This window comes from Haliaeetus leucocephalus, unplaced genomic scaffold, assembly GCF_000737465.1.
Source record: "Haliaeetus leucocephalus isolate CR32 unplaced genomic scaffold, Haliaeetus_leucocephalus-4.0 Scaffold395, whole genome shotgun sequence".
NCBI lineage: Eukaryota > Metazoa > Chordata > Aves > Accipitriformes > Accipitridae > Haliaeetus > Haliaeetus leucocephalus.
In genome coordinates, this window is record NW_010972831.1 from 8,193,030 (window position 1) to 8,220,180 (window position 27,151).

The 27,151-nt window shown below is 45.5% G+C and overlaps 1 protein-coding gene across 1 annotated transcript in view; it reads right to left on the reverse strand.

Annotated features, from left to right (window-relative positions):
• Positions 1 to 27,151, reverse strand: part of MSI2 (musashi RNA-binding protein 2) — a 254,694-nt gene that overhangs the window by 141,986 nt on the left and 85,557 nt on the right. The window contains exon 4 of the mRNA XM_010573965.1: positions 25,250 to 25,342. Coding sequence (XP_010572267.1) covers positions 25,250 to 25,342 — 93 coding nt within the window. The remainder of the gene's footprint in view (positions 1 to 25,249; positions 25,343 to 27,151) is intronic.

The window sequence follows — 27,151 nt, forward strand, 5'->3', positions numbered from 1 at the left end:
CTTGTGTTCATCCCACTGCCGAATCCTTTGAGCTGGAAATCATCCGGACTGTCCTAAGGGCACGTCCATCCATCTGAATGACAGCAGGTCCCCCACCAGCCACCGGGCACTTAGCAAGAGGAGCAGGAGAGCACAAGGCAGTGGAGCAGCCACAGGCAAATCTCTGCACAGGGTTTTAAAGCCCAACCGATACAAAACTGCCAATTAATGTTTGCCATATAAGTAATTCCTGCTTTCAAGGAAAAGCGAAAAGCGATTTTGATTTCGCTTACTATTTCCATAAACAAGAACTCCAAACCAGAGCTCACATCTTTTAGTCGATTTCAAAAATGCAGCAAGAGCGGGAATTTTGGAAGCTTTTCACTGACGAGGAGTGGAGTTCCAGAGCATTCGGCATTGCACCACACCTGCTATTTAATTTAATGGACTAAACCTTGCATAACATTCAGGTCTCCAAGTCAGCCCCATGGCATTGCAATAAAGCAGACAGGACTGTTTCCACTTCTGTACCAGGAGTAAAGGCAGAGGAAGAGAAGGAAGAGAGCAGAGGACTAAGCTTGTACAAGAAATACTGGAGCAGCCCAAACTCACCCAAGTGAGCAAGAGTCAATCCTCTGTTAGGATTACATAAAACTTGTTGAATGTTAATATATGCTGCCTCCATTCTCCAAACAGTTTATGAACACTGTAATTTTCTTCACTAAAACACTGTCTAATAGCACCAATCCCCCCTTCTAATTATAGATGTCTCTTATGCGTGATAATCTTCAATTAAGCCCACTTAAAAGAATAACTGATTAAATAAAAAAGTGTTTAAATAACACATAAGGTTGTAATAAAAAAATGACAAAAGCTCAAGAGATTGAAAACTAAAGCAGAAATTCTACCCTTAAGTGTATACTAGTGAGTGAAACAGCAGCCCCAACTTTCAAACCTGAACTAGCAGTCCAAAGTTGAAACATTAATATAAAATCACTCTTCCATTAAAAAAAACAAACCAAAAAACCCCGAAAAGAACCCACTACTGCCCTTATATGAATTGTGTATGGAAAGACATTAATCTCCCCTCAATATGCTCTTTGGAATAAAACCAGTTGGTTTCATTTCAAGTGCAAAAAGCTCCCTCACAAAATGTTACTGAAACTTCATGTCTAATTTAGGTAAAGGGTCCTCTAGGGAAAAACATATTTAGGCAGAGAGTCAACATTTGCTGGAAAGGCTAGAGTGCTTTGCAAGCAAACCTGTATTGCACCGGTGCAAACACACCAGTCCCATAAAAGCGACAGTTCACCCTCTGATACAGGAGGAACACGGCTTCTCCTGCCCTCTCTGTACACAACCTCCCATCCTGTCCACTTTGCAACAGGAAAGAAAACTTGAGCTTAGCCCAGGTACTGCATCATCCTCTCCATTTGAATTCTTCCTAAAAAACACTTCTATTCTCATGGGTGCTAGCTTTTATAACTGAAAGTGCCATCAATCAAAAGCTTATACTATTCTGCTAATTATTTCCATTGCAGAAGTACCAGTTATAAGTCAGAGCTGAATATGCAAGTTACTGTACAAATAAAAACCAAAACCATCACCCCTGCCTGATAGGTCCTAGAATGAAACTGATTATAAACATCCAGATAATGAACAGAATATTCCTCAGTCCTGGACAGACAATCTCAAAGGAAACAGTCCCTGGACACACTTTTCCCCCCCCCCGCCTTTTTTTAAATGTATATATAAAAAAATCACAACCTTGTCCTAGGACCCCACATAATTAAGATTTAATTAGATTAAGTTTCAACTAGGAGCAGATATTTTTATATACAGGGGTCTGTAATAGAAGCAGTGGCACAGGTTTTCTTTTAGGAATGCAAAAGCTTATGAGAATAAACTCTCCCAAATACCCTCTAATTTGGAGCGGGAAGATGAAAATAAATGGGAGGAAAAAACCCCTCACAATTAAGAACAGACTGTACGTGAAATGAATCAATATCTCTGCCCTGGTCTGTATCTGTGCTAGTGAAGAGGGAATCTGGCTTCCCCGCCACAGAAAAGGAGAGGAGAACCACAGTTTTATTACAGCAAACGAGTACAGTTCGCAATCCCTGGCACATTAACACGGGTGCTCGCCCCGACGACCAGGTCGCCCACTGCGGACAGCTTTTATTTGCCCTCCTCGCAGGGAGGCTCGCCAGCCCCCTCGCAGGGGCTCCTCTCTCCGTCCCATCGCGCTCGTCCGGGCGATGCGCTGAGCGTGCAGCAAAAGGAGCAGCTCCCCGAGGTCCGGTGACTTGCCAGACCCAGGGACAGAGCGGCATCGTTCCAGCAGCAACGCAGCCGCAGCAGCCGGAGGCACCCGCGCAGCTCCCTGGCACCGCCAGCCCTCACGCCGAGGGGTCCCTGCGCTCTAAAGCCAAAGCAAACTCTCCTTCCGACCCCGAGCTGTGGGTTTTCCCACTTCACCTGCCAGCACCAGCCACCTGAAGGGCCTCTCTGCGCTCAGCCGTCATCTTCGCTCTTCCCAGCTAGGTCAAAAAGGTCTCCATTTTCCACTTACGTTCAAAAAAACCCCAAAGTCAGCTCAGAAAGCATCAATGACAACAAAAATACCTATGCAGGAAAAAAAGGGAGGGAGGGATGTATTAGGAACACAACTACCACCCGGTTCACAGCGCCGGGGCTGGGGGCACAGGGGGGCGAGCAGCCTTCCCAGCCTTGGCACACTGAGCCATCGCGTTGGATTTTCCCCCAGTCCCGGTCTGCTGCTAGGCCAAACACCTCCTGGCCACAAGGAAACAACTGGAGTTCAGGGAGAGACTTGGCTCTGCCCCGCTGGAAAGAAATGCGGCCGCAAGGGCATGCATGGTAATTTGTGTGGCCTCTCTGCGCAGCGTGTAATCCCCGTTCCTGCTCTCCTTCTTCTCCGAGGCTGGTTAATGGCAACTGAACCAACGCTGGTCTCTGGTGTTGCCTCCGTCTATAAACCGGAGGACTCGTCTGTGATCGACACGTGGCAATTAAACAGGTATTTACATTACACCTCCTTCCTAGCAGGCAGCAAGAAAGCGTGAGGCCACCCACACATGAGCCAGGCATTTCAAAACACGGGCATAAAGGAAAAAGACACCCAAATCGCTCGCACTAGGGATAACCTCCGTGTCATCCGCAGGTTGCAGGTGCTCCGCGGCATGCCCCCTGCACGCAGGCACCGGAGCGGCCTCGTGCCGGCACCCGCACGCACGATGTGCCGGCTGCTGAGATGCTGGACGAGGCAGAAGTCACTGGCTGCGAAGAGCTTGTGCTCGAGAGGAACAAGCGAGGGGCTGGGAGAAGAGCCATGGAGCAACACCCCCAGCGTCACACCGTCCCGCGGGGAGTGTGCCTCCCCCGCAGCAAAGGAATGCGTTTGAGCACACGCATCATCTTCTCTGCCCAGCCTTTGCCCACAAATGTGTGTGTGTGTATATATATATATACATATGGTGCAGTTGCAGACAGGCTGTACTACTCACTGTGGGGGCAGCAGTCCGCTGCCAACGCTATAAATAGACAGGTCTATTTTTAAGTTGACCATCACTTAGGGCAGTCAAACTTCCTCCCATTCTGCTCCCACTGTCATTGCTCTGGTTTACGTCCTTGCTCAGCTGCGCACGCAGTACCAGGCTCCAGGACCAGAGCAGACCAGGCAGGCAAACAGCTCTGCGTTAACTGTCTGGATATCGAGTTTGCGTTGCCTTTAGTAACTAATGCCGAGTCCTTGTGCGGCTCCCCTCAGCCGCAAGCTTTTCGCTGAACACCAGCCTGCAAAAGCCCCAGCACAGGGCAGCGCTGGGCCTATTTCTGGAGGTACGACAGCCTCGCGCAGCGGCAGAGAGGCTGCAACGAACACGAGAGCTCCCTCTGTAACAGTGTCGTTGCTCTGCTGCGCACCTGCTTAATAAAAGAGAGGGTCAGATTTATTTTTTGATAGAACTACTCGTAAGAGGGATTCCCTCCTCCATTCCATATTGTAACGAATATTATATAAAACTTGAAAGAAATTCAACTACAGCTTTTATTTACCATTGTGCGTATGGGCCAATAGCTGTGGCAGGCTACCAAGTTTGCCGTCAAGCTGGCCAAGTTTGCTTTTATTACTTCACTACTGTGTCTCGCTTAAGAACAACGGCTGCTCCTAATGCCAGCGCCCAGGCGACTGCAGCAGTTGGATGGAGGGCTGTGCTGCTCTGCCCCGTCCAGCTGGATGGCACCTCGGGAGGCCCTGGGAGGGAGGCAGTTTCCCTGCGAAGGACGGCACAGCATCACTGCGGAGTTATTAATCCCCACCGAAGAAACGACAGTCTCACCCACGCCCCACAGCACCCACCTGGGTAAGAGCTGCGTGAGAAATTGTTAAAGATCCTTCTGAAATGCCACCCGAGGCTGGCACTCGGGCTGATGCACCTAAGGTTTCTCACAGGAGGACTGGGATGCTTGCAAAAGATGAATCCAACATCAACATCTTACCTGGGTGAATCCTGGGGACTTCTTCACAGGAGCTTCGTCTCCTGCAATCACTGAAATTGCAATAGTGTCCAAAAGCACCAGGCACAGAAAAGGCCGTATCCCAGGCGTGGGGCTGGACAGACAGCCGCGCAGCCCATGCTCCGCAGAGCCACCACCCTTGGAAAAGGCACTACAAGAGTGCTGCCAACAAACCCTTAGTTTGGGGCTTCGCATGAAACGGGTACACTATAATTGCAACAGATACTAGGAAAAGTGGGGCCTTATTTTGAAAGACTCGCAGACTGCTCCATTTCCAATTAAATCTTTCTATTCTTCGAGCAAGTCTGTGCCGCAGCAGGTAACTGAAGTCTCCCAAAGAGATCTGGCACCATCTGAGAACCCCACAGCTCAGCACTCGCCACCTCAGCAGAGATGCTCTGAGGCAAACACACGCAACACCGCAACGCTCAGATACCACGTGCCGTTTCAGACGTTTACAGCCCAATGATAAGGCGCCTTTTCCAGCAGCTCCCTCAAAACCAAGAAGGGGTAGCACCAACTTCGTTTCCTGACGGGAGGTGATCCGACAGCTCTGTAGCAGCCCCAGCATTTCAGACCTCACACTCACACCAGTAAGCGACCTTTCCCCACCCTGCAGAGCCCAGCGTTTCCCACTTCCTAAGGCTGCCATATTTCTTGGCCAAAAAAACCCCCAAAGACTGCCATATTGGTTACGTTTTTAAGCCAAGTTGTTGCTTGCTAAATTGTTATGACCTTCCTCCTCCCCTCTCTCCCCTCCCAGTCATGAGCAATAGGAATTAAATTGATTCAGTCTATCAGTGTTCTGCATCTAAGTGATTAAATTCAGCCACTAGAAAAATCTGTTTTGTGCTGCATCTGAGGAAAAGCAGTGCTGTCATTGGATCCAGCCCCTGGCCTCCAAGGGAGGGAGGTGGCAGCGTGTGGAGGAGAGGCACAGAAGGTAAAATACAGACTTGGTCATTGTGCTGATATCATAGGCATAATCTTCCCCCCCCCCCCCTTTTTTAGCTGGATCAGTTATTAGATGTACCATTAAAAGTAGCTTCAGAGCCAGAGATTCCTGGGGCAGACCAAAGAGGTAGAAGCACTGCTAGGGCAGCGGTGCAGGCAGCAGCACCTCCACAGCATTAGCACATCAATGTTTTAGACCCACGATGTCCACGATCAGCGAATTATCGATTCCCAGACAGATGTTAGAGGACTGGAGCAAGCCTGCCACACTGACATTCAGGGCAGCTCGCCATCCTCGGTGCAGTCTGTCTCTCGCACAAAGACAGACCAGTACTAGTCCTAATTTATCCGGCCTGATGACCAGGCAGCATTCCTGCGAGACAGATGCCATGCTCTCCGGGCTAGCTCCGGCCCTCACAACCAGCTGACCATCTATTTTAAGCTGCTCAGCTGGGATTTTACTTTGGGACAACCAAGCCGAGAGGAGCATTCTTCCTCCTTCCCTTTCTTCCACATGGCAAGTAGAGAAATTAAAAAGGCTGGAGGATTTAACACATCTGCGTAGCCCCCTTCTTCAGATAACAAGCCGTAAGGAAGGAGACAGACCCGACGGGTCTGAGAAGGAGGAGTTGGGGAGGCAGGGTTGCAATTTGTATGCATCTGCGTAAGCGTTGAGCGATCCACCAAACGGGGTATCAGAGCCAGAGAGAATCCGGCTCCGGCGCTGCCGTCTGCCGCGGTGTCCTCACCCCCTGCCCTTGCCGTCCTCTGACTGCCGTCTGTGGGGACTCTTCACCCGCCTGCGAAACGCAGAGGCATTACAGCTGTTCTCTGCACTGCAGAGGATCCAGCCCTCTCTGTTTCAGGAATTTAGTGAGAGAACAAATGCACACACAGAGAAAGAACATACTGAAATAACTGCCTGTTCAACCCGCATCCTCCAGAAGTTCCTCGCTTCCTGCATCTGTGGGATTTCTGGCACGGCCAGTGCTCTGACCTCACCTGACCTCCCCAACTGCATCAAAGGGCCTCATCTAAATAGGTCACTCCTCGCAGAGGGAGTAAAGTTCAGAGGAAACTAAGAGACTTACCGGCTGCCTTAATCATCACACACCCCCTCCACCACCTCTGCTGGGGAAAAAAAAGAGAAAAAAGAAGCGGGGAGGGGGGGGAGATATCCACAGTGGCAGAGACAAAACGCTACGGAAAAGAAAATTCAGATCTACATACTGTGGCAGCTGAATTTTAAGCAGTACAAAGTCTAAGAATACATCTGGAAACACACATGCAAATTCTTCATAGCTAAAAATAAATGTCTCTGCTGTATATTACTCTCCAGAGTAAAAGAGAAGTGCTAATATTAATTGAAGGGTTTTGTTTCATTTGTTTTATTTTATTTTTATTCACCATCAGAGCTGATAAACTATTTCTTTAAAATCACATAGATTAAATTATCCAGATAATTTAAAGCATTATACACTTAAATTAATATTACTTATAGCAAACTACCAATCTGCCCCAGGCAAACTACGTTACCAACAGTTTCACTTGGTTTTTGAAGTCAATATCCTTTGCTTTGGAATCAAGTGTCCTTCATGTCACCTCTGCAAAACGCCACATCCTCTTAGGACTAGCAAATATAAAATGAACCAGACTCACAAGCTAGAGCTCTTCAGCAATGGACTCGATGCTGATTTACATCAACAGAAGCTGTTGCCATATTTTCCCCATCAGTTCCTTAGAGGAAAGCTTACAAACTCAATTCCCTCTTTACATTTGCTTATTCAAGTTCCAGCTGCATCTCCCCCTAACGTCCCATTAGGGCTTTCCTTTTAATTACTTTTTCATGTCATCTGCGCATTCCTTGCAAGGTTCTCTTTCTAGGAACTTGGCTCTCTCTCCCCTGGCCCCTTTCATTAAGGATGTTTTCCTCCTTCCTCCACCCTTCCCACAGGCCATCACCTAGCACCCGTGCCTCCATGCTCCATTTCTTGCCCATGCCAGCCCTCGGCACTGCTCGGGTTTGACATCCTGGGCTCACACCTGCAAGAGGCAGGGAGCAGGAGCACAGGAGACACTAAGAAAATGGGAAGTAGGGCTGGGTGTGGAGCATCTCATTCATGAGCATCATGCACTTGGCTGAACGACAAGTTCGCATTACACAGACTGTCCTTGCGACTGTCATAAAAGATTAAGGAGCATAAAAACAAACTACTTAATTGCAGGCAGGTGTGCAAACCTGTTCCCTCTGCCTGCACCTAATGTTTTTTGGAAATACCTTTAAAGAAAAGACGACCCTTGGAAAGATTACCTAAGAGATGCACGGCAGAGCCGCAATGGCTGTCCACGTGCCACGCAGAAACGGGCAACCAGGGAACGGCACAACGGCGTCCCGGCTCCTTGGGGGCCGAAAGGACCCTCTCCTGACCCACCCCGTCCCCACACCGACAAGGCACGGGCCGTCATTTGCAGTGAATGCCTCTGCCCCCGCTGCCTCGACAACTCGTGGCGTGCCGCCTGCCCCTGCCTTGCCCCAGTCCCCAAACTAAGGAAACACGGAAAACAGTTTTGCCGACAGAGTGCAGGTTGAAGGCAACAAACCATCTCGCAGCTCCAGAAGTCCCGTGGGCAGAACAAGGCTGAGTTTCACCCCAACCAGAAGGAAACACCAAACACTAACTGCTGTTAGCTGCACCCGAGTATGCAAAGCACATACTGAGCCAGTGTGTGACCAGGGAGGTCATTCCATAGGAAAGAAGCACGCTCCTTTTAAGAAGGTCTAAGTTCATTTATGTGTTATATAGGCTGAAAAAAACCCCATCCTTTTTCTGTAAAGCTGTGCTCATCTTTTTTGTAGTGCAATAGGCAGAAAGACATCTTTCTTCTCCATTCTGCTTAAAGATCATCTTCTTCACTACCAAGATGAAAGACTGGAATCAATGTCAAGATACACAGGAGAAATCAGTTTACTCACATAGCATGAAACAGCAGAAAAGTAAATTCACCCACAGATGCAGCTGATAAACTGCTACAAATTCAGGCCAATATCCTTCAAGTTTAACTACACATCGCTGCAAAAGACAAGACAGATCAGCTACTTGGACAGCACTTTGAAAATGTAAAGTGCCATGTAAGTATTATTACTACTAGCAGGCTGCTGAGGATGTCTCCTATTTACCATCTGGGAAAAATAACTACTTTAAGCAGTCTGTTTGAAAAGTCCCAAGAGCAGTTAACATTTTCCAAATATCCTCCCAATCAGCCACAAACGATGCAAAATAGTGAAGCTCCTTTTCCCGTTTCACCTTAGCTCCTAGGAACCCAGGGAAGGGTTAAGGACCAAAACTTTCACCACTTAGACGCCCCAGCTACTAATGATCCTTCTGCCCACCCGACACAGGGCACTCTGCCAGGAGGATTCAGTCGCAGCGGAGGCACATTTCCCCTTACAAACCATGGAGAGCATCACACACCATTTCTCTCTCCTCGGTCTGATGTTCGGTTTAAACCGGATGATTTGTTCTGCATTAATATTTCAGTAGCACTATAAGCAAATGAACGGATTTCTTCCTGGGCTGTAAGCAAACAAGCACACGTGCTCGGGAGGCCCCACGTGTGGCTGCTGCCATGTCTGCGGGGGCTGACACCGATGCTTCCCTACCAGCTCCTGCTTGTGGAGGCCACGAGAGTACAGAGAAGAATAGAAGAGCGCAGGCAGATCCTTCATTCAGTGGGAATGTTCTTCCCAGCCGCACACTGTTCAAAATAAAGTGTCCAATTCGCAGCTCGTGTAAACCAGCGCAGCCCACAGGGCTGCTGGCGGCTGGATCACATTCATTCACGCCCCGTGGGTGTAAATCAGCACAGCTCCTCTCATCTCCCCGAGTTTTGCCAGTTCACATCCGCAAACAATCTGGCTGAAATCATCAATTACCTCCAATTCTTTTATTTTTAGAGCACTTCCCTGATCACCAAAGGCCATGGCAAAACCGTACTACGCATTAGCATTTTTGCACAGCATTATTACCGTGATAAGGCTGAACAGCCCCTGATGCAAGAGCTGGCCTGTCCTATTTCCACAACTCTACTCCAGTTTGATTTACATCATGTAAATAGAGGTCAAAAACAAGCCTCCAGTCCCAAAAGATGCATTATCTCAGACTGCACCTTGTGTACGTTCTACGGAGCAAATTTTTAGGTCAAGGAATAGTATATAAACCTATCCACTTCAACAGAAAAGGAAGAATGGAAAGTATGACCTGTGAATCAACCAAGCACAAAGCTTACTTTCCACCAGGAACCCATATCCTAATTATTGATGAACAAGGCACAGTTCCGGCATTACAGAGGTTTGCATTTATCCTCCTCAGCCATTTTGGGGGTGGGGAAGGTTTATTACTGATTTACTCCAGAAACGCGACCACAAACTGCCAACTGCTAAAGATGCATCTGCTGATGCCACTAAGGTTTTTAAGTCAGTGGCACTCAAGAGGCTTGTTTGCCAAGTAGTCCAAGCCACGAAGCCTCACGCCTCGTACCGGCCAGCTGCCAGCAGCTGTGGTGTCAGAGGAAGAGAGCCTGAAGCCACCCAAACTGACTCCAGCGATCTGAGCACTCCCACGTACGACCCAGTTAGTCAGCAGTGTCACAGCCGCTCACGTGCGTATTCTTGAGCTCCATTGTCAGCAAAGAAAACGTTGAGGTTATAATTAACACTCTGGCCACTGCCACCAGGAAGCCTCGTGAGGCAACGTTAGCCTCCCCGATTCACCAAAAGGAAAGTAAAATGTGTTACATAGCGTGCTTTGAAACAAAAAGCAGCAAAGGGGAGGACGTCTTTCCTTCAGCTATGATCCTAATTGCTCGTTCTTGCTTTACTAGTAAAAATCCAACACACATCCTCAGTCAATCTGCAGCAAAAAGAAGCACAACTCTTCACTAAAAGAAATCCTTGAAAAAGAAATGCTTGAGCCCCCTTGTCCCTCCCCTGAAAGCAGACAGGCAGCTTTCAGTGAGCAGCGACACAAGGTCACAGCAGCAGTGGGACGCTCTTCCCTGCACACCCGCCACGGCCGGCACTGGGGACCCCGCAGCATCGACAGACAAGGTCACATTCCAGGGAGGTACAGCACGAAGACTGAGCAACGTTTATGTTGATTCGCTTGCTTTCGCTATCTCTGGGTATTTAATCTCTGCAGCTCTCTTCTTTTGACGCGGTGGGCTCCTCTGGAGTCATCACAGCCTAAAGAGTCCATCAAGTAAATGAATCCAGATTTCATAAATAGCCAGCACAGCTCACTCCCACGTCGCCGACTACAGAGAGCTCGCTTCCACTTTGACAGACAGGCTTTCCAAGGTGCAAACAGGAATAAGACATTTCAAGTGGCCAGTAAGTAAATAAATACAACAAAAGCTCAATGACCTTAGCAGCACACCCAAAGTGGAACATGTGGAGCTGGCAGGGGCACGAGCACGGTGCGCAGGGGAGGGAGCCCCAGCCCCATGGGGTGGGGTGGGCCACTACAGCTCTACGGATCCCTTCGGCAGCAGGCAAGGGTCGGTCTTCTCTCTTCCTCGCTCCTTTTCTTTCTCCCAGTTTGAGAATCTGTTGCTGGGCTTGGAGGCGATGCAACCTGGTCTTTACCAGGTATTTTTCCTTTCTTAAAGTCAAAATACAGTCAGAAGGTTAAACGAAATAGAGCTTTTCCACAGCACCTAACTGACTTTGAGAACTTCACAGCATAAATCTAACTGAAGAGGATGGCAGGGGAAAAAAAAAAAAAGAAAAAAAAATCAATAGATGTTACTTCTAGAATTTTACTGCAGTTCTCTTTTTTGATTGTTTTCAGAAAGTACAGAGGGAGAAGAGGAGAGTTTCAAACGGTCCAAAAATGGTAGAATTTGTGTTACGCTTAAACAAACCTCTGGTTCAAGTTGCCTTGAACTCAAGATCAGTATCTGTTCTGTATTATAAGACAACATCTGATTTTTGTTCCTTCTCTTTTGTTTTCCTTTTCAGAGGTTTATTTTTGAAACAGGACTATGTAACAGGGCCTCTTCCATTTCAGGAAAAGTAAACAAAATCCTTCACAGGGAGGATCAGGGATGAAGGAACAAAGCCAGCTAGACTAAACTGTATGAAGGTGAATTTATTTGTCATCATTTGGTATCACAGCAGCACTATGACTTTGATCAAGGTCATGGTAAGGTGCTGCACGCAGACACACTCACTCCCCCTCAGAAAAGCCTGCAGTTACAGCAGCAAGAGGACAGCCACGCTATTAGTCCCAGATTTTGGGTGGGGACCTGAATGAGACCAAAATAACACAGCAAATCAGTGGCACGTCTGCAAAGCTGAGTTCCTAAACTGTGTTCCCAGCACAGCCATAACTCCGTCTTTCTCCTCTTTACTCCTGGACTCATCTGGCAGACCACACCAGCTCAAAACGTCATCTTTCCTTGGTACTAACTTGTCTGAACTCAGCTAAACTCTCACTGTCAGCAGCACAAAGCCCCGAAAGATGTTTTTCCAGGGCAAAAAGCAACCAAGTCACCTTGGAGGATCCATCAAGTCCTGAGCAGTTTTAGCACTAATATCCAAGTGCAAAGAAGTCACAGGTACAAAGGATTTGGTGGGATCTCTAGGACTTCCTGGAATAACTGGGCTTTCTTATTTGGGATAGCTAAGGGCTATGTACTGCTCTTAAGACCAAGGTCCCTGCAAGAGCTTATGTGCTACAACATGGTTAATTGTCTGGGTGCACACATGCTCTTAAACACAAGAAATAAAACCAGAGCAGGAGAACCCTAGGAAAGTCCTCTCGGCAAGAGGACTGGACTCAGCCAGAGCTGGGTTTTGTCCAGAGCATTCAGGAACAGGAAAGCAAATGGACAGGAGAGAGGCCAACAACTTCTTTAGCCTGGTGAGGACAGGAGGCCAGCATGATAAATATTTAAGTTCCTGCTTATTAGGAAATGCTTGGCAAATACCGTGAAGCCTGAAGGGGGTGTTAAAGAGAAGTATATTCAGTGTTATGGGAAAGTTAACGAGAAGCTGTAACCATTATGTATGTATCATATATGGAAAACTAGGTGAGGCCCCTATGGACCATTATATACTGCATGAAACTTTATGGACACTGTAATGCATTATTTTTAATGATTCCCTTGCCTACTTCAGGCGCTGGAAACCAAGAAGAGCTTGCCTAGCTTCCTGGTGGTGTTTTAGCATTGACACCTTGCTTGTTGCTAGATTTCTGGGTTATTTTAATGAGAAATAATTGGGTTACTTTCCAATATTCCACAAAGCCAATAAGCACTGAACAAAAACTCTGAGAAAGTTGCTGCTGCGTTGCAGTGCTCTTCACATCCTCTACCTTCCAGAGGGTTACCTCCCCTGGTAAACCATTTACCTACAAATATGCCCACAAAAACACTGGCACTTCTGCTAGTTCAAGTTTGCATTGTCATCATCTGTCTCTAGGGAGAGCCAGGCCACAGAAATAACCAGCTGCAACATCACAACGATTGCCCCTGCAGGAAATGTATATAATGAAAATTGAAAGCTGCAGGATGAACTTCTTACGTACTTGTCCTTTTGGTTTATTCATCAGAAATAATTATCTGTGCTCACATTCACAGGAGCACATACTTTATGATGTACATTAAAATTTAATGGATTTTTAATAATACTGTAACTACAGCAGAAGCAGAAAAAAAGACAGACATTAAACCATATGTGCAGCATTGGTGGGTAAATGGTGTTGAGCAAACATCAACATGTAACCAGTTTAGCATCAGTGACAGGAAGAAGGAACTGTTACTGCCAGTATTTGAAAATCATAGTGATCTCTAATCCTGAACGTTCAGCTTAAAATCTCCCTTAGTGACAGAAATGAGCGTACGCATGAAATGACCAAACGCGAGTTTCTGAATTTCAGGACCCTGCAGGTGACACCCTTGGCCTTTGACAAGCGCCCAAACTCCCCAACTCAGTTTCTCCACCTCTGCAATGGAGAGAAGCAATACCAGTATACCCCACGACAGCAGCATGGGTATGTGCTTGAATTCCGATTTCCGTTGTGCCAATTAAAGTACTCCCAGTATTTTACAAAGCTATTGATGTCTACTCCTTAAGCATCAGCAGAAATTATTGCTCCAGCAGGAGAGACTGACACTCTGAACACTTTCCTCAGAAGCTACTCTGTAGCTAATGAGTCAGTGTAAAGCATCACCATGTCACCAATGCTTGGACTAACATCTATTTATAGACTAAGAAATTATATACGTGGTGTCCCCACCAACAGTGACACATCTTCATTCAGGCATGAGTCACCTATTCACAAGCATGTTTCCAAAAATAAATCCTATTTACCAGAATTAAATTCCTCACGCTTAGGAGAAAATGTCTCCTTAAAAACAAAACAACAACAAAAAAAAGGCATGTCAGAAAACCAAACAAAAGCAAACAAGCACTGAAGTCTTCAGCCTGCAGGTCTCCATGTTTCGTACGATCATGCTGAGGCTGGAAATGTTTAAGATATAACAACGAAGACGGTCGTACATTGTCATTACAAACCCCTGCCAAGGTCACCAGAGTGCTACTGTCCAAACGCAAGTATCCAGAATACTCTTGGCGACCCGCGTTTTGCAGAAATAGTGTATATTGCAGTTATTAGGGAGAACAGACAGAGTGAGCGCCAAGTAATCCCAGAAAATGTAGTGTTAAATAGAGGGTTCAAACCACAAAGCTGTTGATGGGGAATGTTAAAAATGTCAGCGTGGCTGAAAGACATTCGCCAGTGGTGAATGTCAAGTAGCGAGCTACTGTTCAGCAGATGCAATAAAAAAATGTAAGGGTACTTGGGTAATGGGACCAACATTACAGTTGTTGATACAAATTATATCCAGAAAGCAAAGAAATAAATGGATAAATAAATAAATAATGCAAAAATGGAACAAGTTCAAACTTCTTTTATAGTAATAGTCTCCAGTTGAGCATAATCACCAAAGCTATAGTGATAAGATTGCCAAAACTAGACAAACATCTGTGAGATGAATTCATCTCAGAGGGGAAGCCAACAGCTTGTTATCATTAAAGAGGCAATGCTCTCTCTGCGTTTGAACTGCAGGCCGCCTTGTTACTGCGTTTGCTGAGGCAATTGCACCAGATGTTGGCAGCTATCTTCAGATGGATGACAAGCACCTGCTGTTGGGGAAATTAAATGCTCGTCGGCCTCCTATCCTTCAGGGGAGGGTGGGCCAGGAGGGGAAGAGGGGGAGTGGTGATGGCTGACCCTCTGAAATAAACCTATTTATGCAAAGTGACAGTAAGTGCTGGTTTGCCAAGCAGGGAAACAGAGTGGAAATTCATTGGATCTCTTCCATTGCCCCCGGTGAAATCTGCTCCCACCCTCCCAGTCCTGACAATTAACATAGCACCAATCTGAACTCGCTAAACCACTCATCAGAGTAATAGAGTCAACAGAGGGACCTTCTCCCGAAAAGTCACTGCTCGCACAGCAACTTCCCCAGAAATGGAGCATCGCCACAGCAGGGTCTGCCGCACACCCTCTTCTCCAATGAACACCACCAGAACAAGCCTACGGCCCAGCACCTTCGGGCAACACAGACTCAAAACACTTTGTAATGCCAGCGTTAATAAATAGATGCTTACAGTGGAATCCTGCATACACTTGTAGTTGCTCAGATTTAAGATCAATCTCCTGGAACAGGGGTGCAAATGTAATTTCACTTTCACTATCAGCCGGTGGTACGTGAATATGCCTTACCGGTTCGTTTCAAACTGGCCTTTCTCAGTATTAGGAGCAGCAGTAAAGGTCTCGATGCGCACTGTAACTCATTTTAAAAAAGAAAACACATAGCAGCTTCTTCTCTGACAGACTCGCTAGTGTTTTCAACTTTCTGTGAAAAGAAAAACTGCAAAATGTGAACTCCTTTTATATGAGCAATCATTTCTTTACAATATATCCCATACTCTTTACCTCTTCAAACTTCCACAGTGATGACATTACAGCAAAGAAATATATTCCGTGATATATTCTGCCAGCAGGACCTGTCAGAGCCCGGATCACTATTTCAACAACATTTTCCCCTGGACAAGAAGTTGAAAACACTATTGTTAATTCCTATTCACGCCAAACCCCTTGCGAACGTCCCTGACAAGAGAAAACGTTTGTTTGATCTAAACTGGCCACATGCATTTTAGGTATCCTTCAGATTAAGAGGCAGTTAATCCTCATTCTGCTTAGATTATCTTAATTGGCTCTTCATTTGAGCTACTTTGCCCTTGTCCCCATTTCTAAAGTTATATTTATAAATACATATACTGTACCACACAGAGTACAACTACACACATCTCTCCCGCTCAGGGCTGGCACATATTACCCGGTACGGGATGATTATTGACAGGACTGATGTTGACCAACGTGCCATGCTTGACTACCACTCCATTTCTACCAAAATATGCTCAGGCACACTTTTTCCCCAGAAAATAAAATACTAAGTTCTCCTAAGAGAGACATACATGTGTAAGATGGTCGTCAAATGAATTTCATATTCTACCTCTGCAGAATTAGCATAAGTTTAATTAAACTGGTCGTACCTCAATATTGCATGTGTGAGCAAAGCTCGGTTATTTCACCTCTAGGACTGACCGAAAATAGTCTTGTGGCTTTTTAGCACCCTGATGGAAAAATCATAGGAATACATAAAAAGAACAGGCACGCAAACAAAATCAGAACTACCAGGCTCTGCATAGAACCCTCCACTTTAAAAATCAAATTTTCCATCTGAAAAATACAAGTTTTTAAAAATCCAGCTGCAGATCAAACCAGGGACTTGCTTAACACTATACAGCAGGGTGAAAGACAGACACGCTGGAACAACTGCTCAAAGGTGGGCTGTGGAGCTCACGGCTTTATTCCCAGGAGCACATCGAGCTCCGCAGGTGCGGGGCTGGCATGGGGTCGCCAATTCCTGGGGACGGAGCGGAGGGAACGCCTGGCACCCCTCTGCTCACCAGCGCCGTGCCCTGCGCAGTGCCAGCTGAACAGGTTATGAGTAACCAAGTATGGCCATTCATTTCCATGTGGAAAAAATGTTCTTACACCTCCTTCCAGTAATGTGTGCTCTTTTTCCACATTTGGAACAACTTATATGAAGTTCCTCATGGATACTTTTAAAACCCTTTTCTTAAGGGCCCAGACTCAGAGCTGCATTTAAAAACTCCTCACATTTCACATTCTATCACTTGGTGCTGGTGTATTTATTATGTAGTATGATGACAATGATCAAACACTTACTCTCCAATCAATTATGTTTTAACTAGCTCACTTTAGCCGATGAGCCTACCCCCTATTTGTGAGCAGTATAGTGCAAGCTCCAATTACACCATACAACATTTTAAATAACTGCTACTATTTTTTCATTAGAGAACCGATGTTAAAACATGAGTTTTCTCAAGGCAAAGCTTTGGCACCCTCAGTTGTAGCTACTCAAAGAACAGAAGTAATGTTCTGGACGCAGGTTATCACTTTGATGGATGTCAGGAGCATTTATAAATAACTTCCTGGAGAGTCCAGGAGGCTGCACTTCAAGACAAGTGCCAAAGTGGAATCTGATGCAATTTCACAGCATATATTGGAAATATCTATCAGAAAATTTTACCTGACTGCTATTGCTGTGGTTTAACACCACGATCTTTTGCTTTCGATGTAGCTTGCTGGGGCAGAGTTCACCTTGCTGTTGTTTTTCTGCATAGCAGCCAGCCCTATGGGCCCTGCTCCAAAACAGGGGCTTTGAGATGCTACCACAGCACAACAAAAACAAATCATTTCCTTCCAGAGAGGTTCTACATCTACAACCCCACTCATCCACACTGGGGATGAATCCAAGAACACTCCAGGGATAATTTAAAGATGTTACCAAACATGACTAACAACATTTTTTTAGGTATTTTATATAGCCCATTCCATTTGTATAAAATAAAGCACGGGTGAAAAACAAAATTGACTTTCTTGGGGTCTCAGAAAAGATACAGGCCATTTTCGTGGGTTTGGCTCAGTTGCAACACTGATACAAACACACTACGAACAAACATTCACACACACATTGGAGGAGGAAACATGAATATTTTCTTGCAACTTTTTTCTCCCCAGATGCGGCCCCTGATTAATTACTGATTTCATTTGGGCTCTTGGTATGATCCTGGGTTGCAGCGGTGTGACATACTCTGCAAGCTCAGGGTCAACACTGCTCCCCTACTATTACTAAAGACAGAATATAGGGTCATAACTTTATGCCAAAAAAAAAAAAAATTAAAATCAAAGGATATAGCAGAGTTGTCTTAAAATAAACACATTTTAAACAAAGCTGTACGTACAGCAGAGCTGCCCCGCCTGCCCCGCAGCAGCTGCTGAGCACAGACGCCTGAACCAGCTCAGGTGCTATTAGCACCAACTTGGCCTCAGCCCACTTACACCGCTCGCTACCAGGGTGATTTCTTCAGTCTCCATCGAGTCCACGCCGACGAAGGCTGCGAGTGACATGAGCGTTGGCATATTTACATCTCCCATGCCCTTCAGAGCTTGCTAAGTAAGAGAGGCGAGGAAACGTAAGGTGAGATAAAACAGCTTGCCCAAAGTCAGAAAGCGAGTGGGTGGCACAGTGGGAAACAGAAGACAGATGCTCGGGGCCCCGACTCTCCACCACAATTACCTAATCTCACACGGGTTACGGTGCTACAGCACAAAAGCTTCCTTGCCATTTCATTTAACCAGAGTAGAAGAGGAAATAAAATTGTACTTCAATCTTCTGCTGAGTTCTGATAGAGCCTTCTTGCCCACAAATCCTGCCTTAACACTTCCTCTTTTCACAAAATCCAGGTAGAAACCAACATCTAATTTATAACAAAACCACTTCCACAGAGCATGCATCTTATTACAGACCACCTAAAAACTGACTTCCTCTGTACAACTTTTCATTGACAGAATGAAAACACTGACTTCTTTTTAAGCAACGATCAAGTTTCTCAGTTTGTTTAAAAAGAAAAAAAAAAAAAAAAAAGAGCATGCGTGGGAGGGAGAAGAAATAATAAAAAGTGCTTTAGGCCGGGAGGGACCACTATATCGCAGATCCCTTTGTCACATGCCAAAGAAAAAATGTAAAGGAACATTCATTATCCTTCAGAATAATCATGGATATAACATTCAAATAAGGAAATCAAAAAATACTGCAAATTTAAAGCACAAGTAAAGAGCAGAGACAGGAGTGCGAACAAGGCAGAGTGCTGTTCCATGTTACTGTAACAGAACAGCCCCCACAAATTGTGCTTTTCATTGTCCCAAACTTATCAGAACCTGCAAACAATGATGTATTTGTCTATTGCTCGTTCTGTTTTAAGGGGGTGTAATGATTCAAGTTAAGAACTTCTTCCAAGGTACATCCAGGTAACTTAGAAAGAAGAATATAATGAGCTACAAGCTCTTTCACACCAGGTCTAGAGCTCAGAATCGCTTTGAAAGGGAACAGTGAGGTTAGCAACCGTCAAAAAAAATGCCAACACGTTCTCTCTTTTACTGCATATTACAATGCTTCGGGAACTCCAGCTATTACAGACTAGAATGTAAATAGGAGTCCAAATCTGTCCCTTCATTTCATAAAATGTAACCAATTCACAAATATTGAATCTGGAAATACAGTGCTGAAAAATGTGAAAGGCTAACAACTTGTCAAACCAAAAAATGACTTTTCTGCAAAGCAAATACTTTAAGAATAGACCATCCATGTATCCTATTGACCATTAAATCTACATATCAATGTCCAACAGATGTAACAATACAATTCAAACTGTATGCCAAGTCTAAATTAACTAAGCTTTCACTTTCATGCAAGCAAAATTCCTTGCACCCCCTGACTCTGGCCTTAGCCCCAGCTCCACACAGACTTCCAAATCCGCCCAAAATGAACCCATGGCGAGAAAACCACCTTTTCTCATGCTAACAACTCTATTGTAATAACATCTTCAGAGGCCATACTCAAGGTCTCAGGGAAAAGTAAACCACTGGAGTGCTTAATACTACAACAGCGCATTAACTCGTTCACACCCAGCCAGCCTTGCCAAACAAGGAGGAGTTTTCTCTCGATTTTCTTGATTTATATTTTCACAGCTGTCAGAGAGGAAAGCATGTAGGAAGCAAGTTATGTAAACCACGCCATTAGGCTGAAGTCCTCGGTGTGGATCACACCTCCTTCCCTCTCCCACCTCCCTGCACACTTGCACAGAGAAAGCAGAGGGACTTTATTACAAAACGTTATATTTTCAAAGATTAAACTGGTCATTATTTGCATTGCTAGCCGTGTTATAATGCATGACACCGTACGACCAAAGGAGGAAATTCTCGTTCTCACATTCTGCTGTCGGCAGCCTCGCTGCTTTCAGCTTTGGTTTTCTTGCAAGACAGCAAGCACTAAGGCTCTGCTGAGGTGTGCCTGGAGCAGAGACGGGGTTTGAGAAGTTACTCTCCCTCTCACTTGCTGAACTGCCACTAGACAGTAAGTCATGGCTACAGAAGGAAGAGATGAGAAAATGACAAGCTTTCAAAAGCTCAACAGTTTCGCAGCAGAAAAACCCCAACAACATCAGAAGCTAGATATTATTATTCCACCAGTCTGTTTTGCATCTCACAGGAAATAACAAGTGACTGTACAAAACGTTTCGGATCCAGAGCGGTAATTCAGAAATCCTGCCTTGTTTCAAAATTTCCAAATCTTAAAAGCCATTCTTGAGGAAACAACATATTCCAAGCAAAGCTGAAACATGCCTACGATTTGTCTGATGGACCTCGTGGCAAGCCAGAACAGAAAAACAAAATTAATGCATACTGTTCTGTTCCAATTTCATCTGCAAATTTAAAATAAAAAGCAAATGCCATAACCCCCTTCCCAAAAGTCATTTTAGGATTGCAGTGAAAGAAAAAAAACATAGAGCCAATGCTCCTGCTTTGAGATTTTTAGAAGTAAAACAGCTGGGGCCAGCAACACCAGCACTGCTTTTCTAGCAGTTTGAAATAACAATATGTAAAAATATTGTTTGTCCACAAAACTATTTCACACATCTTCAAAAATCACCATTCTTTTAAAAAAAGTATAAATTTAAATGTATTCTCTCCCACACAAGAAAACACAATTTCTTCTACAAGAATAGTCATATATGGGCTGATCTAATAGCTCAAGACAACTGAAACATACCTTTAACATAACTCTGTTCCCATTGTGCTGGAAACAGGGGCTGGAAGGACACAGTAGCCTTTTCATTCAAAGGACTGTTCCCACCAAGACTGATTACAGTATTTCAGTAAGGAGATTTTTACTCAGAATTCTGTTTCGATAATTGGGTTAAAGAGTGTACCTGGAGCCCAACCACATTAACGTATCAATTAATGACCACACGCAATCATCTGGATTCGTAAGCTCATCGGGCGGTCCCTCCAACCCACATCTCGAGCCTGGCTTGCACTGCACCAAGGCAGCCTCAACGCAAAGGGGGGGGCTAGCAGCTGGGGCACCGAAAGGGTTAAAATCCCATGTCAAACAGCAAGTCCTGGCTCCAGACCAGAAGGGACATGGGAACCAGGGCAGCTGAGTTATAAAGGCCTTATTGTAGCAGCCCACTGGATTGGAAATGACTTGTAGGCCTAATGAAACAAAACTTTGGCAGTAAAACAGAATGAAAGGAATGAGACAATAAAAGAGAGGAACAAAGGAGCAGAGTTGTTTCAGCTTAGGAAAATAAGCTCACTTTGTTGTTGGGAAAAGCCAAAGCCGATTAGGATAAACCAATGACTAGGCATAAGTCTTCCAAACTAATTACACAGTTCGCCATGTGAAGTATAATTGCAAGTGGCAAAATAAGGACTACACTACTTTCACAGGAGCTCTATAAAGGGAGCATTACCTAGTAAAAAGCAAACCCTAAGAAGTTCCTTATCATCAGCTGCTTGCAGCTTAAAAGGTGCAGAACACGCACATCCTGAGAGAAGTGCAATTCGTTAGCATTTGGGGGCTTTCTTCTGCTGGTCACAGTCCTCTGGGTGAGGCTTTAAGGGACTGTTGCCTTTTTTTTTTTTTTCCTTTTTTAAATGATACCAGAAGCCTTAAACGCTCCAGCACGTCCTGGTCTCGAACAGCACCATTTTGCTTACACTTTCAGAAAGCCATAAAACAGGTAGATCCGCAGACACAGCCCTGCTGACGGCTCAGGGCAGCGCTTGTGGCTTCTCCGGAGGGGAGGAAAGCGCAGCCCCACCGAGCTTCCCTTTGGATCTCCTCACTTCCAACACTTCCTCATTGAAATTCTTTTAAAACTTGGTCTTAACAGCCAGCTTTTCACACGTCAGCACAAGGGCAACGCTGCAGACCCTGGATGGGTTAACATGGCCAGTGAGTTTATTTTGTTCTCAACAATGTTTGAAACATCTTTCCCTGAAATAACAGAGGATCACAGAAACAACTGCATTAGACTATCAGGATTAGGTAGTAAGACAATGGCTTTTTTTTTTTTTTTCCTTCTGATTGTAAACCGTTACGGCTTAGTTTGGAGTTTTGTATTCCCAGCTTAGCCTCCTCGCATCCTCCCATGGATCCTGCTCCCTGAAACAACTGGAAGGAGAAGCCTCAACCCCAAACTCTCTCGCCCAGATACGCCTCCCACCGGCTGCCGGACTGGGGCCCGCGCTGTCCTTACTGGCGGTGCTGGGCTGCGCTCCCTGCCGCCTGCACCGCCAGCCTGGCCAGGCTGTGTCCCACCAGGGCCAGCCCCCTCCTCGGCACCCAGACCCCCACCACAACTGGACGTGCACGGGTTCAGCATCACCAGCTCTAAGTGTTCAGCAATCACGAGGCTGTTGATTACACCGCTTCGTGCTCGTTCTGCTAAGCCTTTCGGCTTCACTCAGTTAATTTTCCCAGTCTTCCTCCGCAGCCTACAGCAGCTAGGGTTGCCCGTCTTCGCAAAATGAAAGCTGGGACTCCTGCAGATCCCGGGCTTTACAGAAAGAAGAAATAATCACTATCAGAAATTTCACGATCAAAGTCTCAGGAGTTATCATTACCACGTATTTTTGGCGCTCTAACGGGCAGGCATTTTCACTGGTGAAGTCAGCGAAGAGGATTTATTAAAGCACTCTTCTTACTGGAGAAAAAGGTTCTGGCATTTACTTTTCAAAAAGCTGTAGTTTCAAATTCGACACTTTAGGCCCTTTCCTGCCAACTCCAGTTAAAAGAGCAAGTCCGCCTGGCCCCAAAGCTGGTAGCTGTTCTAACCACATCATGTATTTTGCGAGCTACTTCCAGTTACCAAAACAACCTCCCCTGGTTGCAAAGCTCTTCTCTGCAGCAAGTACAAACAGGATTTCAAGAATCACAGCAGTAGGTAAGCAATTTTTTCCACACCAATAAGTAAGCTCAGCATTTCAAAGAGCAAGTCACCTGAGATGCTCTTATCAAATATGGGCGGCTCCTCTACATGTTAATTATGTAATGCAATTTTCTTTATTTTAGGAAAGCACTAAGCAAATGCAAACCTTGCCAATCGATCATGATGCATTGTTTGCATTGTAATGGCTTGACTGGAGAACGAGGATTGTGTGCTAAGCAGCGCACAGACGTATCACCAGTCCCTGCCACAAAGAGCTTGCAACCTGAGCAAGTCAAGGAAAGGTGGGGATGCAGAATGGAGAAAGAAGCAGTTCCTGAATGGTCCCACAGGGCCAATCCTGGCTCATTATTTCTGAGTGCAACATCCCACCCACTGCAGCGTATTAATGAGTCATCTAATTTAGCTGGCCCACAAGCCCCCATTTCCTAGGGTCATTAACGAGCTCTGCATCTTCTCACAACCAGAGCCTTGGGGAGAACCACCTCAAAACACCCCACAAACTAAACTGTCTTGGCTAATAAACAGCAAAACGCAGTAGAGAGAATCTGAATGCCTGCACGCAAGGTCAAGTCACGGTGACAAAGCCAAGAAGCCTCTCCTCCAAAATGCCACCGACTTCACCAAACTCATCTCCTTTTCACAAGCTAGAATAGGGAAGTGTGAAACAGGGATGCAACTGGAAAAGGTCCCCTGGTATCACAGGGACCAAGCCCTGTGAGCCCAAGTCCTACGGGAGCTGAGCTCTTCACAACTGCACCACGCAGCCTCAGCAGGACCTACCCCAGCTCTGCTGCCAGAGGAATGGGTTCCAGCCTCGATCGCAACCTGTGCAACTATTTTCAGTACCTTAATTATTTTAGTCTTCAAATTAAGACACTTGAAAAAGTATTCGATTTTCCAGAAGAATTGCCTTTGGAAAGCCAGACCTCTTTTAAGCTATCTCAAGAAAGGCAGAGCATGAAAGCAGAACTGAAGCGTCCCGAATCACTAGTCACTACTGAAAAACGCAGCCTAGTTGTCTGCATTCTCAGGGACTGTAAAGTTGCAAGCATGAAACTACCAGATGGTGAAATTAAAAAGACTATATTAAGACAGCATCCAGACAATATGCAAAGCGCTTATATTGAAACTATTATTAACTTCAAAAATACAGGTTAGAGTTCTGCAATTAGAAGTAACTACAGAAGAAACATCCAAAAGCTCATGTAATCCTTTAATAAAAGGCTCAGCAGGCTGTAAACATCCTGCCGGAATCGAAGATTATTATTGAAAATAAAATGAATGGTTTGGAAAACAACTATCAATCCAGCACAGGAACAATTTATAAACTCCCCTCCTCAGCCTTCAACAAAATACTGCCTGGCCAAGGCCTTTCAGGGCAGATAAAAGAAACAAACTAACTACAAGGAATGGTAGCCGCTTTCCTTTGGGAGATCCTGCTGTGTCCTCATGCAATCTTGCATCTAAATCATCAATTGATGCACTCCAAAAGACAGGAATCAGGCTGTATGGAGCCCCACGGATAGTGGGGCTGACAGGAGTCTCCATGGAATGTGGTACCATGAATTGCTCTAAAAGCAGACGGCTCTGCAAGCTCTTCACCTCGTCGGACTCCTGACCAAGCATCCAGAAGCCTTGGAGATCCAGGAAGCTCCATGGAAGTTGGTGGCACTAAGCTCCAGCCAGAGCCTGGACTGTGGGGTTTGAGCTGTTCCATCATGGAAAAGACTATTCTGGCAAGGTTCAGGTCTCCTTCTGTGCATAAACTTGTTTGAGTTTTGGGGTTTTTTTAAAATGATGTCAGGATTCTATACATATTTCCACAGGATCTTGCATAACGATTTTTTAATAAGAAATTAAATGGATATTCTAGTGACTTCCATATTACTCTGTTGTTCACGTGGTTCCTTCAGGCATTTTCGCAACTTAATGAGCGCTCTCAAATACATCTATCTGCTCCTTTTGCCACTGGAATCAGGGATAAACAGAAGGCTGATTTTTACAGAGAAGACAACTGTGTAATCATTCAGCTAAGGGTCAAATTCTTCCTGAACATACACAAATTCACCTCCCAATGACTCTTTTTTCTTAATGAAAGTAAACAGTGTTGGCAGTGTTGTACACATACACATGCAACAAACAGAAAAGAAATTCCAGAGGCTTCGAGAAATTACACTGAAAGGCAAAAAATGTGGCCCTCCTTTGAGCATAGGCCTCATTGCACTTTTGTTTTTCAAAACACACTTTAAAAAGAAAGGGGGGGCGGGGGGGGGGGGGAAGAATTCAAAATATGTAGTGCTCACTTGGGCAGGAACTTACCTTGCCAAACTGTTCAAAGTATTGCTTTACGTCTTCCACTACTGTATTAGCCGATAATCCACCTACAAATATTTTCTTTGTTCTTGTGACCATCTGTAAGAAATTACAAGACAAGCATACGGTTTAACCAGATTATTTCAAACAATATGTAGAAAAAAGAAATATTCTTCAGATGCCATCCCTTACCCAGTTAATGAGAATATTTCTTTACAAAAGCAATTCAGATTCTATTTGATTAGATACTTCTTTTTTGATTTGTCTTGTTTTGTTTTTATTTGAGAAATGGCTGAGCAAATGCACTCAATAACAACTCTAGCCCCCGGATATTTTTTTTTAATAAATGATTTTTATTGTGCTTCGCAATGCAAATATAAGTGGAAAAGGAGTCCAAGTGTCGTATCCTTATAGCTACCGTCTCAAAAAAGATGTGCCATCCCCCTCCCCCCCCGCCCTTTTTTCCTAAGGACAGAGTGCAGGCTCTTTGGCAGACAAAAGGTAACTACATCAAATAGATGTGTCATTAAGTTTCTATGGGTCAGTTTAAAAGGAATTTACTTGCGCAGTTAATTTAAATATAATCCAACAATGAAAGACAGAAGTGCTACTGATGCAGTCCTCTAGCTGCCACAAACCACGCTTCAGCTGAAACTCTCACAGTATTACCGTCCACCAGGGGCTGGGTCAGGCCCTTCCGAAACCCCTTCATATTCCCCAAGACCCCAGCGGAGCACCCAGCTCTTCTTGCTGACCCACATGCACCTGAGTTTGGTCCACACAAGGTGAGGGGATGATGCTGGACTCCCTACAGAGAACATACTATCAGATAACCCATTATCCATAACCTATAATCCTTTGATGGGCAGGATCCAGCCTGAGGATGCAAACCCCAACGGTGGCAGGGGAAGCTGGTGTCTTTGGTGGGCCGATCCCAAACCACTTGACCCTTGTGGGTCACCTTAAACCAAGGCAGATCCAGGACAACGTTGTCAGCATGCTCCAAAGGGGCAGGCATCATCCCCGTACGCTTGGACAGAGGGGAAATGCCCCAGCGTACAGCAGGCAATGCCCTTACAACTGGAGACAACTAATTAGCAACCTACCCCACCACATACAGATGTTTTAAAGCCAGCACTGCATGTTAACTCAAGAAACCAACAAACACATTAATGAGAAATTTGCGCATTAAAATGCCCGAGTTTGTTTTCTGTATGAAACTGGCTGAAGCAGCCAGCTTACAGAGGCTGAAGGGAAAAAAATGCCCCGTAACTCCAGGACCAGGACTCGCCCGGTTAAATAATGTTCAGCAAATGCTGAAGCTATGCAAAGGGAACAACGGCGGGCAGTCGGCCGGAGACACGACTGCTGCAGCTCCTCAATGCAGAGCCTGGATTTTTCTCTACTTTTTTTATTTTTTCCACTGAAGATGAGATGCATTTTAAGATAGCTGCTGAAGGTCGCAAGGTGCAGCCCAGCGCGTTCTCGGGGGCTGCCTGGGGGGTCACCGCACTCGGGCGGCAGCTCGGCCACCCCATCGCGCCAGGGACTCCCCCCCCACGCCACGAGACCCCGTCCCACACATCAGACCCACTGAGAGCGACGGTGCTCCCAAAACTGGCATCGGCCCAGCCGGGCTTTGCTACGCAAGTAGAGCCACGGTGACAAGCCATGCTGTGCGGCTGCGGGCAAAGCCTTCGCAGAACTGAGACGCTGAACAAAAAGCTTGGAGTAGCCCCAAATTCTCTCAGTGCAGAACAAATTAAACATCACTCCTGTCTCCACTGCCATTCAAATTAACCAGGGTAGATATTTCCCTCCATCGGCCCCTAACCATGCTTTACAGAGCTCCACTACTTTTTTTTTTTTAAAGTTAGGAAGAAAAGAGAGGAAAAAAACAGTGTAAAA